The 18,919-nt window shown below is 28.3% G+C and overlaps 1 protein-coding gene across 1 annotated transcript; it reads left to right on the top strand.

Annotated features, from left to right (window-relative positions):
- Positions 1–9,980: 9,980 nt before the first annotated feature.
- Positions 9,981–13,380, top strand: LOC114185502 (U-box domain-containing protein 9). The gene is made up of 2 exons (XM_028073255.1): positions 9,981–10,757; positions 12,119–13,380. Exons 1-2 carry the CDS (start codon positions 10,461–10,463, stop codon positions 13,202–13,204), a joined length of 1,383 nt encoding a protein of 460 aa, XP_027929056.1. The 5' UTR covers positions 9,981–10,460; the 3' UTR covers positions 13,205–13,380.
- The last annotated feature ends 5,539 nt before the right edge of the window (positions 13,381–18,919 follow it).

Raw genomic sequence — 18,919 nt, forward strand, 5'->3', positions numbered from 1 at the left:
GATAATTAAAAAAAGTTTTATTAACAAATGGTTGGAAAGCCACATTTCCCAAATGCTTCCCTGTAACTAAGCAGAAAAAGCCACAAAATAACGTGTAAGTCCAATTGCAAGCACAACAGTGTGGTGAATGTTCACTCAAATTTGGGTCGTATTCGACCACGTCATCCCTGACCGAAATTCAGTCGTATGCGGCCAAAATTTACCGAGTCAATCTTGACCGAAATTTGTACATATTCGGTCGAGTCGACCCCGATCGAAATTCGTTCAAATTTGGCCAACTAGACCCCAGCTAAAATTCGGCTGAATTCAACCAAGTTGGCATCGACCAAAATTCGGCTGATCCCGACCAAAGTTCGGTCGAGTCGACCACAACCAGAAGTCAGCCGAGTCCATCCCATGCTGAAATTCGGCCGAGTTAGCCCTAACAAAAAATTTGTCAAACTTGATGGTGTCGACCCTAAGGACACACGTTTTAGAAATTTCAATTTAAATTTCTTTTATAAAAAATGGATTTTGGAGTTTGAACTAGATCCAAATAATGGATATAGATTTCTAAAAATTTTAATCTAATTCTATTGAGAAAATGAATTTGAATCGAAAATCTAATCCAATTATTTAAATCTAAAATAGATGTAGATGGGATCACTGAAAATCTAATCCATGATCATCCCTAGTTTGAACCATATTAGGTTAAAGAATAATTTTTTTTTTCATGTAAGTCAAACACAATCTAATTTACTATTTGATTTCATTATTTTAATTACATAATTTCAACTTTTATGGTAAAATCATTCAATAATTAACAAAAGTTTCATATAAGACTCATCCATTATCATAATTAATAACCATTGCTAAAAACGCGTGTTTTTCTTTGGACAGATCTTCTTTTTCATTAAACACCATAAATCCAATTAATAAAATAATTAAAATTGCACAATTTGAATGGCGCAGGATTAAATTCTTCATAAAAAGTAAAAACAATAAATCAAATAATACAAAAATGGGGATAGCAAATGAAAATCAATATTTTTTTTTAATTTTTGTTTCAATGATGGGTGTGCATGTCCAATAATTTACTTCTTAAAAAGTCTTAAAGCAGAACTAATTTGTGGGAAACTTTTTAGGAACAGTCTTTTTTTTTTCCTCTTTCCCTACTTCATGTGTCTTCTTTTCTGTAGCTTGTGATGAACTAAAAGAATCCATAATAATTTTTTTTGGTTTTGGATTCTTATAGAATCTGTAATATAAAATTTATATTTTGAATAATACGATTTAAAATATAAATCTTTACATTCTGATTATGTATTTTAAAATATTTTTGCATTATATATTCCGGAAATTAAAATGAAGAGGGGGTAAAACTAGAATTTAAAAGTTAACGGAGGTGAAGGAAGAAATTATGGAGGTGCAGAAAGAAACACCTTAAGTAAATCAACCCAATTTGTATTGGCATCACATAAAATCCTCTAAAAATAGATAATAGGTATCTATTTCAATTTTTTTTTTCCTTGAAACCATTTTATAAAATTGATAAAATTTAATTAAAGTAAATTAGGATAAAAAAATGTATTCCAATCTAGTGACATAAGGTCGTTATTAATGCTTTTTTAATTTTAACATTTAGTCATTATTGGCATAAGTCTGCCCAAACATTTTTTATAGATGCAAGTTGATGAATAGAAAGGACATTCCACAAGAATCCAATTCATGGCTGAAAGTTAGGTATATGATTAATTGGTCCAGTTCACAGTGTATTAAACTTATCAAAAGCATTTATACACAAAATTTTTATTAAAATATCTTTTAATTATATACATTTAATGAAAATGAATACATTTTCTGCAGGCTACGATCGCCACCAACCTGTATTTGAGCTACGATCGCCAAAAAAGATGAGCAACTCCTCCTGCAAAGACTTTGGCACTCGAGTTGATAAGAAATTAATATGAGTAAAAATCACTATAAGATGATAGGAATATTTATATATACACTTTCGTGGCTAGTGACGAATCTAAGATTCTAAGTTATTGAAGACAAGTCAAGTGATACATTTATACACCCTAAACTACACACAACTCTATCATAGAACATTGTCCAAAGGGGTTCAAATATATAAGATTAGGAGGCACAAAATATTTTTTTTTTTCAAATACTTGATAATAATTTCAACAAATCAGGAATGCACCTACAAACTCTGATGTACATGTAGGTCCTCCATTGTTTGAGGTCTTCTAGTACCCAGAAGATAATAGCAAACATTATAAAATCATAACAAGATTATGCTTATATATTTTCATATATTCAAATATATTACCCTTTTGTTTCAAGGAGATTATTATTTTATGTGAATCTTATACTCGAATCTTAATGTTTATTGGATTTCTTTGGTCTTAAACAATAATAATATATTTTGGGTCATGTAAGTATATTGTTATAATTTTTTAAGTGTTAATTAAAGGTGATATTGGCTAATACTTGATGAGAATTCAATTATCAGATTAAGTCTTACATTGAATACATATAATATGAATTTAATTTATATTCCATTGTATTTTTATTTTTTTGATGTGAATCCTTCCTTGAAGTACCCATCAAATATTAATTTATTAATTTACGATGGAAATTTGGAGAAAGTTATGTACAATAGTGGGAGAGCATTTAGGTTGGGGTGGTGATTTTTTAGTGGTTTAGTGGGTAATGTAGCCTACCAAATTCAACATTATCAATATAAGTGAGTGTTGGCAACTGAAATAGACAGTCAAAGATGTCAAAGTGTGGATAGAAGAGAGATAAAAAAAATTAGGATATTTTGTTTCAATATCGGGCTAAAATTAATGTTCATTCAGTCAACATTTTGCCTTCCCAATAATCATAATTATATAAATTAAAAATAAAAATAAAATCAATGTTCAAGAAACAAACGCTATTCAAAATTAAAATTTTATTTTTATTTATTTTTTAACTAAACTCCAAGGTATGTTAAATTTTAGCAATTTCAAGTCGCCAAAACCTAACCCTAGCCACCTAATTTTTCAATTGATGAAAAGTATAATAACCTAATTATTCTTGTTCCTTTTATTTTTCAAGGACGAGTCAAAATTTCAAATAATGTCATCACTTATTATAACCATTTAAGTATCACAAGAGTAATAGAAACTGAAATTAAAAGCAAAGATATATAAAAGTATTCATGTAGGGACTGAAAGTGGACAATTACATTGTTAAAGGGTTTAATCAAATTTTAGGGTGAAGAAGAAACCTTTGCCTTAATCATTTATAATTCTTGTTAAAAAATTATTTTACATATATGTCCTTTCCTACCATGTGCTTTATATTTGTTTGGTGTGTATGAATATTTATTTTCTTCTTTACTTTATTGGCAAGAGTGAACCCTAATCCCTCCATGTATCAGCAATTAATGAGTAAAAAAAGAATGGGTATTATTAATTTCTGTCAATTCAATTTCAATTTTAGTAATTTCTTTCTCTAGACTATGAGTAGTAATAATAGCACAAATTGAAGCTCTACGAAACTCTAATACATTCAAATAGAACATTTTCAAACAATTGAAAACAAATAGGCTACATAGATATGCAAAACAATGAAATTTCCAATCAATATAACTTGTTATCTCTTGAGGCCTTTTAAAGAAGATGTGGAAAAGAGTTATTGAGAGATTTTTCTTTCTTAGTTAATTTTGAATGTCGGAGTGGATTGAACAATTTCCCCATTTTAAAAAAGATATAACTTTTCTTTATTTCATTTTATTTTTAAAAATAGTTAACAAATTTATGAGAAAATGGTTACTCGGATTAATTTTTGGGTTAATTATTTCTAAGGTGGTGAGTTTATTTCCTTAAAAGGTAATGCTAAATTAATATGAAAACGAAATAACAAACTAAATAAAATAAACATAATATATATATATATATATATATATATATATATATATATTATTTTTGCTAAATTTTTATGAATGAATTAAGCTTTTTAAGGCAAACAATAAGATAGTTAAATAATAGAAATTAAATTTTAATTTTAATTCTTTCAATAAATCTCTAAAAGAATTCATTTTTTATTATTATTTATTTGTTAAGTGATGAACTGATTTAATATCACTCTTAATAAATCTTAATAGTTTTAATACCACATTAAAAAAGTTTACATTTTTAAAAGATAATTTATGTATCTAAAATTATGACACCAAAAAACTTTAAAAATTAATATTTATAAATTTTATTTTCTTACATATCACTTAATTTTCTTTATTTTTATTAAACATCAAACTTTGGATTGATACTTATACTCCTAACTTATTATAAGGTAAAAAGAAAAAGTTGATTTGAAATCAAGATTCTTTTGGGTACAAGGATAGCTAATGGGTTTTCTTTTTCCATGTTATAGCCAAAGCATAAAAATTTTGCAGAAGAAATTATGATGTTTTGGACACTTACACATAATAGATTGTTTATCACCACCACTACACCTTGCCGACAAAATAAAAGGGCACAATTTGTTACAACGTCTTTCATAGATTTGATTTGATAGAAAACCAAACATAAAGGCAAAATTTCGTAATAGAATAAGAAAAAAACCAAGGTAAAGTAATTTTGGTTGGTGGAATTCTGACATCATTTCAACACTGTGATTGACTTTATTTCTGGATATTTTAGGGTTCCCAAAAAAAATAAATAACAAATAAAAACTCAATTTTTTTCATGACCCTATTCAATTCCTTTTGTCAAACTTATCCAACTTTGAGGGCATTGGAGAAGAGACACATAGCTTTCAACGTTTGTGCCCCACCATTGAAGGGTCCTTATAAGCACCTTTTCTTCTTCTTTTTTCTTTTTCTTCATCTTCTTCTTAGGGTATATCAAATGCTCAAATGGAGTGTGGTCCTTCCATTCAAGGAAACTATGCCCTTAAATTAAATCTACTTCAACCTTGTTCCATCTCCATATATATACATCACATTTTCTTCAACTTTCAAACTCAACACCACATCTTACTATAAATAAATCTCATTATTATAATGTTGTTTATGCCTCCAATGAAACAAATTTTTAAACCTTGTCCTTTCTCAAATGATTCAAGTGCATTTCATAATTGGAGTCCAGACGTTTTCTTATTGGCACATAAAAAAAAATTTGGATTCAATTATCATATAGGCGATATAAATCCATAGTTTTAATCATGAGCTTTTGTTTTTTTATTATTATTATTATTTTGCCATCATAATGAGCACATGTAGTATTTTTTTTTTCGACAGTTTCGACACATACTATATAAAGCCAGAATTTCTTATCGTGATAAGATTGGTTAATTGAACAATTTTTTAAATATATTTATTTAATTTATTTGGTTTTAAATTATAGGCTATAAATTAAACATATATCAACATGGCTAACAAATATATCATCAAATTATAACACAGTCCACATTTTCTTATACATTGCCCGGATTTTAAAATTATCTCGCTTGGTATTTTTACTTTTATCAACTTTGTGGGTAAATTTTGGAAACTGGACCATTATATTGGTACACAATTTTATAAAGTGTAATATGTTAAAAAATTTAATTTAATTAAACACATATTATGAAGTTGGAAAATCTCAAATGTGAACCGCATTACATTTATAAATAATTTGGTAATGATATAATGAATTGTTGTTAAATCTAACAACAATCATCACAATAGATTCCAACGTCTTTTAATAATTTTTGAATTTGAGTGTAATGGAAACTAAGTTTTATCTTTAAATTGAGTTATAATATGTTCTACATAAAACATACCAAGTAAACTTTTATTATTATTTAGATGAAGATTTTCCTTTTAAAATAGTTTATGGTATACGTCAATGTTAATATTTACTTAAGTACAAAAATAAACTCACATATTCAAATAATTCGTGTTATATGTTAGTGTTAATGTTTGTCTAAGTACACAAATAAAGCTATGTGTTAAGATTAATGTCTTTCGATATGATATTGATATTCGTGCTAATAATTATCTTAACATTTTCTTTGTGAAGTATATCTTCATTTCAGGTAATCGATAAGTCAAAACTTATACTCGTTCATAATTTATGATTCTAAATTCTTCGGAGCTTAAGTCTAGGAATTGTGGTCTGTCAAAGATAATAACTCTCGCTATTTAAGAGAGTATAAGAAATTGATAATATTTAAATTTAGATATTGGACTTGGAGTTCTCCATCACATAAAACTCGTTCATACATATAAAAAAAAAAGTCAACTTGTTCAAATTAATAACTTACTTAAATAAAAATTAATTAGGTATGTATAATACTATTATATAACTTATAAATTGATGTTAAGAACAATTTAAGTATACAATTGTTTTTAACTAAGACATTTTTGTTATATGAACAAATTTGATTTTAGAATTAATCAAACAAGGAAAATTCTTTTTGCACGCTTATTTTAAGGCTCTTACTTTCCTGCGTGAGAAAGTCTTATTGAAGTTGAACTCCACCCTATACTTCCCATAATAACCAAAACTCAATCTGAAAATTTCCGAAGAGGTTGAAGAGGAGACTTTCCCTTTTTACCAGTTGCTCATCATATGATTTCTTTTGACTTACTATTTTTTTTTATGCGCGTGATGCAGCAGATTATTAAGTATATACATATAGTTATTAAATTTATTATGAACATATATGTGTAAAATTTTAATGTGAAATAAATATTAATTTGATTATCACCTTCTGAGTGAAGCAAGAGGGTTGAGGGAGTGCAAGGCGAAGATCCAATAATTCAGGACATGTGCGAATCAAAGATTCTATCCATTCTCATCTAATCTTTATTATATACAAAAGTGTGTTTAATGGTACAAAGAAGTAGAGAATTATAGTTAATAAACAAGTGAAAAATTAAAATAAGTTAATTAATTTCTCTTTTTATCTTGATAAAAGAAATAGGAATAACATAGGTGCAATTACGATAGAAAAAAAGAGAATCATATAATGTAACAATTTATTTTTATTTTTAATTTAATGATTATAATAATTTGTTTTCGTTAACTAATTTTAAGTATTATTTTTAATTTAAAATAATTGGAAAACTAGATCAGAATTTGATGGATTAAAATATAGTTTTAAAACTCGTTTCTAAAATCCGAATTCTGAAATATTAGGTAAATATATAAATAGTGCGGTGGGATATACTTTTCCTTTTCAAAAAAGATTTCTTGCATTTAGATCTTAAAATTACGATCGGAAATAAGACCAAATCCGGTTTGTGCATTTATCGCACGTGCCGGTCGACCCGGTTCAGTGATTACTGCTAACAAAACTTTAAAATTATTGATGGAACCCACATGTTCCCGTTTATCAGAATTCTTGTCGGAGAATGACACGAATACGACACGTGTCCTCATCCAGCAGCTTATGTGTACAAACCCAATAACTTCGCCACGTGTACACGCGGGTACAGCATTGAACTAAGGTAATCGAATGTAGCGGAATAAAACCGCGGGTGCAAGTGTACAGAAGTGCAAAGAAAAATGGCCGTTGGATTGATCAGGAAATAGGGGAGCATGGTTTTAGTGTAGTGACGGGTGCAGGGGATGGTGCCCCGTGGCGGAGACGAGTACAAAGGAAGTTTTACCCACGCGGCGTGCCAGCTGTGAGGGCCGTGGAGTCCGTGATTGCGTGCAGGGTGGAGCATGCGGGACCCACGTATGCCCTCACTCTCACTACACTACACACTTCCCATCTGATTAATCATATGCTAATTTATGTAATGTTATAAAATTATTAGTATTTTTTAAAAAATGAAAAATTGTGTGGATGAATGAACTATCACTTACCTGTCATGCTCCCCAATGCCCACTCCCCTCTTCTCACCAATCCCACTCAATAATACCTTCTATTCTTTTTTTTTTCTTTTTTCTTTTCTTTTTCATTAATCACAATGGATTACATAAAATCAATATTAGTTATATAATTACTTGATAAGTATTAATTTAATTATTATTATCAATCAAAATATAATGTCTTTTGAAGATCACAATAATAATTCCGATAGAGACTAATAAAAATCATTTTCTTTTCACATACGATACTAATATTTTGTTTTCTGGTATAATTAGATAATGTCAATCATTATATTTAAAATATTGTTCACTTTAAAATTTAAAATTTTGTTACAGTTTTATCTAAAATAATATTCCTAAAAATGAAAAAAAAAATTAAATTACCCTTAATCTCAATTTCTAAACTATATATATATATATATATATATATATATATATATATATATATATATATAATACTATTAGGTATACCTGTTCTAACTATTAAAAAATCTTATATTATTTAAGTAAAATTATACAAACATGGTACATTTATTATTATTATTAATATTCACGAAATAATATTAAACTGCATTCATTATAAAACGTAAGAATAATCATTTTATGAAGAGAGTGCCGATATCTATTAATATTATTCTTAAATATATGTGGAGAAAACTTAAACAAAGGTTATTATAAGATTGACAAAATAATTTCAAGAAATTATTTTGTTTCAGTTCAATTACTTATTATAATTAAAAAACTGTAAACATTTATAATAATTAATTTACTTTCACTCAACAGGTTTAACTCAAATCATTCACAATAGAAAATTGACATTATATATATATATATATATATATATATATATATATATATATTTAAACAAGAATAAACACTTAATTTTATATATTTATATTTAATGTTGAATTCAACTTTTGTTGGTGAAGCTTTGTGTAGATCTTCACATGCATGGTTATGGACTTTCATTAAGGCCAATATATTAGTTCAAATAACATGTTCTTATTTTAAATATGTTTCACAAGACACTGTTTATGTTACCGACACCATAGCTTTTGATCACTGCAAGAATAATCGTTTTTGTTATTCGATCCTTATCAATTAATAATTACTTGATTAAACATGTTTATGCATTAAATTTTCGAGTTTTCAGTTTGATTTGAAATTCAGACTTCTGCCACAGTATATTATTGAATAATACGTTCCATTCTGAAACCACCATTGTTTTAACATATAATAATCGTATCAGTGAACATTAAAGTAGTCAATAAATAATTTTACGATGTAGAATTTTTCTAATAAAATTTAAAATACTTATTATATAATAATTAACAGTTAATAAAATTATATAAAAATAAAACTAACCTAAAGTAATCCATCCATAGTATATTTTTGTATTCAATGTAACGCACCATAACAATGTATACAGCTCAAATATTTATATAAAAAAAGTCTTACTCTATTAATTACACTTCATTTATTATATTCACAGATCAGCAGTTAAAATTAAATATCACATTAACTTTTATATGAAGTCAAACTCAAGATGACATGCATAAAATTATCTTCTTGTTTTCAAAGAATTTAAGCAAAATGGACTAACAAGTATGTTTTTATTATATAAACTTTCCTGTTTAATAATAATTTAAAAATATTTAAAATTGTAAAGCTGTACAATTAACAAAAGAAGTGTTTATTTTTTTAAAAGAAAAAGTACAATGTTAACATTATGTGTGTGATTTATATGAATGGGGAAACTAAAAAAAAAAGTATACTTCCTTTTAGTATTTAATTAAACTAAGACTCCAACCTATCATTGATTTGCAACATTGTATTCTTTTTTTTTATATTACTTGTGTTGTTTTAGTTCTAAAAACTTCTAATTTATATAAACCAAATTTCCAAAGAGGAGTAAGTTCATAACTACCAAAGGAGAATTCCATGGTAAAATAATAGTTTGGAGGGTCAATATTGATGGCAAAATAGTACAAGTAAAGTTTCCAAGGGACCAAATTACACATTTTATATATTTTAATATATAACACATGATCAAATTGAAGTAGTAAATTGGTAAAATAATGTGAAACTTGGGGGAAAAGACTAAGAGAATATTAACACCTTTTTTGTTTTCTCTCTCTCTCTCTCGGTGTCAGATTTTTGACTCAGATTTTTGAGTGAATAGCTTGCAGATGAATTTTACCAATGCCCAAAGCAAAGAGAGTGAGATATTAGTATTATATGAGAAGAATAGAGTGTGGTGAGAGAGAGAAACTAAGGTGGAGTGGAGTTATGAGTTTGTGTCTTTATGGTAAAGTCCTTGTTTTCCTCTCCATGGTTAAATGTTACTGAGAATAGAAGGCAGCAGAATAATAAAAGCAGAGAGAGAGAGAGAGAGATTCACTCACTCACACAAATTTCCTTTGTTTTGAAAAGAAGAGATATACGTAAATGGAGAGAGAAAGAGAGAAGAGAAGATGAAACACAGGGTGTTGAACAGCTGATATTCTCTGCTTCTCCATTCTCTGAACCAAATTTTCAATTTTTAACACAAATAAGCTTCTGGGGTTGTTGTAAAGTTGAAGGCTTTGGGGTCTGATCCATTGGGATCATCATCATCATCAAATGGCGAAGCCAGGGGTGTTGGAATCTGATCCAGGGGTGATGGTGAAGAAGGCCATAGAGTTGAAGAGGGAGCTTCAGAGGTTGGTGAAGACCATTATGGATGATGAGGATTGGAGCACTGAGACCATTGATCAGGCAAAAGAGACTCTTTGTGTTCTCAAGGAGTTGAAACTCAGAAAGAGGTCTTCACTGTCTTTCAAACTGCAAAACAGGAGTGTCTCATCTTGCCCTGATGAATTCAAGTGTCCTCTTTCCAAGGAATTGATGAGAGATCCTGTCATTGTGGCTTCTGGTCAGGTTAGTGTCAGAATTTCAAGTGGAGAATCACAATTCTTCATCTTCCAACATTTCTTTCCCTGTTAATCCTCTTATTTTGCCTATAAACCAGTATTGACATGCTTTGATTTTTAAGATATTGAAGGTATTTATTTGTAGAAATAAATACCTTTTTTTATAAAATATTACAATTATTGGTCATTTTGTGTGAGTATGGAGTAACAACAACAGCAACAATTTGCTGTGTTTGTGGTGTCTGAGGAAATGCTGGAACAGAAGCTAAAACAAAACAAAATTGGGGTGCTGTGCTGTTATCATTGTTATTAATTTTAAAAACATTTGGGCACCTAGAAAAAATGAGTTGATGAATTATCCAGTTGAGGCAAGAAGGGTAGAAGTTCTTAAGAGAAATGCTTCTTTTTTTTTGTATTTCATTTTTGGAGGAATTAATTTAACTAAACTGAAGATATAGATTCTGGTTTTGGCCTTTTGTACATCTCTCTTTTGCTGGGATTTCAGTACTTTATTCTATATTAAGTGACTAAAAAGGTGTGGGAAAGATAGAAAGGGAATATATTCAGTTCTTTCCAAGTCCAGTGCAGAGCCTTAGAGATATTACTTTTTTCTTTTGTTTGATGAAGTTAATAATATTGTTCATATTATCTGTTTTAATAAATGTGATGGTAAATCGTTTCAACCTTTGCAGTTGTGTTTTCGTCTGTTTTTTTCTTCTTCTTTTCTTTCAATCCAAACAATTTTAAACTGTTTCACATTTTCTTGTTCAATGTGTGAGTAGGACTTGCTGCATTTTACTTTGGAATAGTTTTACACTGGCTCTCATGGAAGTGCAATACCAAGTACCTTTTGTTTGATGTGCCAAACTTCTGTGATCTTCCATTTAGTTATGTAGTTAGCTTTACTGCATTTATGTTTGAAGTGTACATTTGAAGAAACAAAAAAAGAGGAAAAAGAAAAAGAAAAAGGGCAATTTGATGATGTACCTATGATAGTCATTGTAGATGGAAAGAGAAGGAGTGGGAGGTGGAAAAAGAATAATATTATTCCGTGTCCATATGTGTGATTCTTGAGTGAGTGGCGGTGGTGATTGTATATTTTGTGTACAACTTTTGACTGGTTTTCACAAAAGGGAATAATTAAAATCTAGTGTTCTTGGCCTTTTTCTTTTTCTTAATTACTACAGTGATGTCTTCCACCGCCCCCAACTACCTTTTCTTTCTTTCTGTCCTAAGCCTTTTTCTGTGCAATGATACTTCTGATTGGTTTTGAGTTTAAAACACAAATGGAGATTATGCAGATATTTTCCCTGTCCAATTATAAACAATGATTCATTTTGTTTCCCTCTTTTGGTTTCAATTATGCAGACATATGATAGACCTTTCATTCAAAAATGGATAAATGCTGGAAACAGGACTTGCCCTCGAACGCATCAAGTTCTTTCACACACTGTTCTTACACCAAATCATCTAATAAGGGAAATGATAGAACAATGGTCAAAAAACCAAGGGGTTGAATTGTCGAACACTGTTCAATACATCGATGAGGAAGGTTTAAACCAAGCAGACCGAGATCATTTTCTCTGTTTGCTTAAGAAAATGTCATCAACACTTTCTGATCAGAAGACAGCTGCAAAAGAACTGCGCATGTTGACAAAGAAGCATCCTTGTTTCCGGGTACTTTTCTGTGATTCTGTAGATGCCATTCCCCAATTACTGAAGCCAATTTGTGGGAGTGATTCTTTGAGCAGTGTTCACCCTGATCTCCAGGAAGACGTGATCACAACACTCCTGAATATCTCTATTCATGACAACAACAAAAAGCTAGTGGCTGAAACTCCTATGGTGATTCCTCTCCTTATGAGAGCATTGAGATCTGGAACAATTGAAACAAGAAGCAATGCTGCAGCTACCCTTTTCACCTTGTCAGCTCTGGACTCAAACAAGGAAATCATAGGGAAATCAGGTGCCCTAAAGCCATTGATCGATCTCTTAGAAGAAGGGCATCCCTTAGCCATGAAGGATGTTGCTTCAGCAATTTTTAACATATGTGTGATGCATGAGAACAAGGCAAGAGCAGTGAAGGAGGGTGCAGTGAGAGTGATTTTGACAAAGATAAAGAATGAGGTTCATGTTGATGAATTACTAGCCATCCTTGCACTGCTTTCAAGTCACCAGAGGGCTATTCACGAGATGGGAGATCTCGGAGCAGTGGCTAGCTTGCTGAGAATTATCAGAGAGAGCTCCTGTGAACGCAACAAGGAGAATTGTGTGGCAATTCTTCAAACAATTTGTCTGCATGATAGATCAAAGTTGAAGGAAATAAGGGAAGAGGAAAACAGTCACAAAACAATCTCTGAGCTTGCACAGAGTGGAACATCAAGGGCTAAGAGAAAAGCTAGTGGAATTCTTGAGAGACTTAACAGGGTTGTTAATATCACACACACTGCATAATCTCTCTTCAGCCCTCTCTCATCGTATATTCTGCATCTTTCTTCACAACTTTAAGCTGTTTAAACTTAAAATCACTCAGAAATTCTGTCTCTTCACCAATTTTTGTACATTCCCTTTTCTCAACTCATCTTCATCAGTTAGTCACTGAATAAATTCATCTGCTCTCTGCCTCCAAATTCTTCAAAATCTTCTACACAACTCTACTCAGGATGTTTTGGCTTAAAACTTTTACTTATGTTTATAATATATCATCTCTATGTTACATCATATGGTGTTATGTTATGGAAAGAACATTAGGATAGTTCACGACGCTCAAGGTTCAAATAGGTAAAATCTTTGATTTTGGTTTTCAGAAAAAAACATTCAAAAATTTTATTTTTCTGTACTAATTGATTTAGGTTTCTAAAAAAAGTTAAAAAATAAATTTTAAATAAGATTATGATATATTTTAATATAAATTATTTTATTAGTAAATAAAAATGTTTAATTCTTAAATTTGTTTAAAATTTAATTTAGACTCTCGTATCATTTAGCCGTCGGGAGAATAATTAGTTAGTTTTAGATAAGGTGTTTTATGTTCCTATGGTATCTTATAAAATTTAAGAATTTTACACATTTAATTTTAGAAAAATGATTTTTCTTTTTACGACTAAATTTTAATAATTTTTTTTTATTATTTTAGTAGTATTTTTTAAGTAATTTTTTTTTATATTTTAAAATCACTTAGGAGATGTCATATCAGATTATAAGATAAAGTTGTTAAAATTTTATTGTCCTTATAAGATTTCAAGAATGAGTGATGAACTTTATTTACGTGAATTTTGTGATTGAAAAAGTTGGTTTTTAATCGGTATGAACAAGTTAATCAATGCACTGCTAAATCATATGTTATGTTGGAAAAATTGGTTGAGCAGCATTCTTCAATTTTAAACAACTTATATAAACAAACCGTGTTACAATGCTCTTAAATGATTATGAGCACAGAAAAAGTTTCATTGTTTCAAATTGGTTAAACACAGTTGCTTACTTTTATATATATATATATATATATATATATATATATATATATATATATATATATATATATATATATATATATATATATATATATATATGGATTTTATATAATCAACATCATGTCACATGTTGCAATGAAAAAAAAAATGTCAAGTAACGATTCTAAAAGTTAAAAAATTTATGTAAACAACAATCCTAAAGTTTCTCCAAAGTGAAATTCTATTATGAATTTATTAATATTGTTATATTATTTCAATAATTTTTTGAAGAATACAAAGATCTTAATTGAAGTTGGCATTGATCAAATTTACATTATGCTTGTATTGAAAATTACCTCAAACGTTTTTACTTTGCTATTTTTAGAAAATGTTTCATCAATACACGTGTCTATAAACATCTAATTACATTCATCATAAGAGACGTTATTTAGGTATATTGTATGGGTTGCGTATTAATTTTTTTCTTGTGTCACGTGTGATGTTTATTTCTTTAAAATTTAAGAGATTTGTTTATGTAAGTAATTATTCCTTATGAATGGGGTAATATCTATATTAATTTTGAAGAGAGAAAGAGATTATATTTGTGAGTTAAAGCAAATTGTTAATATAAACTACCATTAGAGTGAAAAGAATAATTGCATTGCTTAAAGTTTAGTAACTTGTTTAAATGACGAGCATTTAAGATGCTCTAAAGAGAGATACAAAAATATTATATATATATATATATATATATATATATATATATATATATATATATATATATATATACACACACTAAAACTATAAGAACTTAACAGAAAATTGTTTTTAAGGGCACTTTCTATGTGTTTAGGTATAAAATTATTGTATAAATTTCTAAAGCATATTAGAATTAATTTTAAGTGTAGAAATCAAAGCGACGGGTTCATACATTTACTTATATATTTTGATATCTTTGTGTTCTTTTGAATATCAAGTGATTCAAGTTAACTTAGAGTATATATGTTAAACTGAGTCATTCCAACTCATACAAGTTGGCTCACCGCGAGCTAAGTTAAACATGAGTGAACTTAACCTGGCTCATTTTATGGTGAGCCAGAAATTTTACAATCCAGTTCAACTCACCATGGGTTGGTGGGTTAAATAGATTGGCTCACCAACTCACATAAAAAATATTTATTTTTTTATTTTTAAGTATTCAAATATTTAAATAATTTTGTAAGCAACCCATGAGATGACAATCACAGTAAAATCAAGAACCAATGTCTTTATCATACTCACAACCAATATATAATGAATTATTTCCAAGAAAGTGTCCATATAGTCCAAGAAAACATGGCTAATATTACACATTTTCTGTTGTGTTATTAAACAAAATATAAATAAAAAAACTACATAATTTTGTCATGCTAATTTAGACAAATTTTTTTATAAGTCGGTTGCTTGAGTAATTTACTATAAAGAGTATAGTTAAAGATTAAAGTATCAACGTATATAACTTGACAATTAAATTAATTAAACATTCAAACTATTCAAATATTGTTGAGCAACATTCTAGTATTTATAAGTATGAAATTTTGAACCTATATAATTAAGAGTAGTAAATAATTATTAAAAAAATTTAAAAATTAATTTTAAAAAAATGTTGGTATCTTAAGTGAGTCAATCCACCTTCAACCCGGTTCGAATCCATTTAATGTGTGGGTTAAGTGAGTCGAGTTGAGTTCAACTCACTTAAAAAAATGAATTTTTCTCAATCCAACCCTGCTTGAACCCGTGGTGAGCCATGTTGGCTCATGAGTTGAAACTCATCTTGACATCTTTAACTTAGAGTGGATTAATTTAAGAGAATAATTTTGATGGCTATTCTTTTATTTAAATTTAATGCTTTACTTAAAAGATTATATCAGCTAGATTAACATGCATTAATTAAATTTGATTCCTTAAGCATGTGATCATGGATTCAACTTTAAATTAGAAGAGTTTTTTTTTTTTTCATTTTTCATTGGTAATGGTTGTAAAAAAAGAAGAAGAAGAAAGAGTCACACGTAACAAGCAACATAGAAAAAAGATAAAAATGTGAAAATGAAAGGAAACAAATATCACCTCACAATTCACTAGGAACCAAATTCACTTACAAAAGAAGAGAAAGAAACAAAGTGATTGGGGAAAACATCACTTCACCATTCACAAGGAATCAAATTTTGTGTCTTGTTTCCTTTTGTTGTTCCTTTGTGTTATTAGAAGACATAAATAGAGTTAGTCCAATTAATGGGTACGAGAATAATTCGCACAAGTCCAAGTTAGATTTGTGAGGATGTAAATTATGGTATATAAACTTTTAGTAGTCATCACCTTAATTTTTATTTTATTTTTCTTTTTCGAAAGGGGATTCACCACCATTCAAATTTGGCATCATGCCAATATCTCACGTTGGACGATTCAACAACTAGATTGATTTCAAATCTTTTTAAGAGTGACATTAACGATTGAAAAAGTATAGGAGGTAAATCACAATTTATAAACAAATAAAAACTATTAAAGGAAATAATATAAGAAATTTTGTGGTAAAAAAAATCTATAAAACCTATTATTACGTGCCCAAGAACTCGATAGATTTTGGATTGAAGTATGTCTACGAGACCTAATATTAAGTTCAAGAAGTTTATGTCTTCAAATTTCAAATCATTTGCCATCCAAATATATTGTATATATAAACACTTTATCGTGATTAAATTAGATAAGATAAACTACAATGAGTCTCAATTGAGACTTGTATGGACAAGTTCTTCGAATATATGGTGCAAAGTGTACGCCATATATAAGTAACGAAAATCGTTAGTGTATAAAACTAAACTACAAAGTTTATCTTTTAAGAGTGTAATATCTAGCACGTTCACACACTAAACGAAAAATAGAATAAATTGATAAAAGTTAATTAAGTGCTAGTGTAATATATTTTAGTGATTACTTTTACTCATGTGGACATTATAAAGATACAAGTTGACTCTAGAATAGGGAGTTAAATAGATTCTGAAACTTGTTTTCAAGCACAAATAAATTATTTAATAAATTATAGCAACGCAATGATTTATATTGGCTTACCTTCAATTCTTAGGTTAAATCTAAATCTCTTTTGTAAAACTTCTCAAAAGGTTTATGATGAAGACCCATTTTGATTATTAGTAGTATGGTGTTTAGAGTTAAGAAAACTCAAGGAAGATTTCCACTAAACATTAAGATAACCAAATGATTATCTAGATGTAAGGTACACTTCCAAGGATTCACAAGAGAAAAGAAAATTAAATTAAGCAAAATATAAAACGCAAGTGAATAAGTAGATATGTGGGTCGTAAAACATAAAGCACAAAATAAGCAAGAACATAAAATGAAATGGACTAAAAGAAGGAAGAAAAGACGGGGTAGGGGAAGAAGAGGTATCATGCCACTTGGGGTACTAAGCCTTCCAAGATAAATGAGAATACTACCACTTGAGTCTAAAAAGTTAAGATAAGACTTAGAGAAGGAGAACTCAAGAGAGAGCTCTACTCACAAAGATGGTCAAATATATGTATTAAACACTTAAATATTTAACCCTTTTTACAAGAGAAAAATGTCTTCTTATATAGGTAATCAGAAAGACCTCTTAGCAAATACAAAAAGATAGGATTTTAGAAGGTAGGTCATCCTTGGAGTGAAAGCACAAGGTGACATAGGTGGCACCCACTCCTCCTCTAGAGTCCATTTCTCCTACAAAATAAACAAGTCAAATAAAAGTTAAGTTATCAAAATAAAATTATTAATGAAAGAAATATTAATCATGGAATAATTGTTTGAAATTTTTTATATATTTCTACTTTGTATATTTACACCTATGAAATTGAAGTTATTTTATAAAATTTATATCTTGAAGTAACTCATTTAAATTTACTTTTTAGGAATATTAAATTTATTTGTATTAATTTGATTTAAATTGTACTTAAAAATTAATTTTTTTATTTTAAAGATTTGTTTTTAAATGATTTATTTAAAGTTTTAAAAATAAAATATAAAATAGCGGTGGATATAAAAAAATCTTCGCACATCTTTTTACGAACATTTGACATGTAACACAGTAAGTGACATTGCAAATTTTTATATAGACAAGACGAGTAACGGATATACATTGTCCCAACCCGATCTGACTCATTATCATTATCCACTTAGTCTACATTTTCTCTTAACTTCTCTTCTACTTTATCAATCTATAGGCCAAGTTTAATTTATTTTTAATTTTTTTCATTCCAAATCATTAATACCTTCATTAACAAATAGATAATTCTTATCTCTTCATCATATCTCCTTTATTTTCTTTTCTCTTTTCTTTTTAATTATTTTTTTCTATCTATAACAATATATAAAGAGATACCTCTCTTTTGTATCCACATTTTAATATTTTAATTTTACCTTTTATTATTATTTTTAAAATTAATTATTTTATAAATAATTTACTCTTAACCGTTATTTTAAAAATCTCTTTTGTCTTTAACCGTTATTTTGAAAACTTCTTTTGTTTTAAAAATTAATTATATATTTTTTATTCATCTTATATTTCAAAAAATTAGTTTTTAATATATATATATATATATATATATATATATATTTGATAATTAATATATTTTTCTTCTTATTATTAGTTTCATTTTACTTAATCATATTGTTTTTTAAAAACTAATTGATT

This window comes from Vigna unguiculata, chromosome 5 (assembly GCF_004118075.2).
Source record: "Vigna unguiculata cultivar IT97K-499-35 chromosome 5, ASM411807v1, whole genome shotgun sequence".
In the NCBI taxonomy this organism is placed as follows: Eukaryota; Viridiplantae; Streptophyta; class Magnoliopsida; order Fabales; family Fabaceae; genus Vigna; species Vigna unguiculata.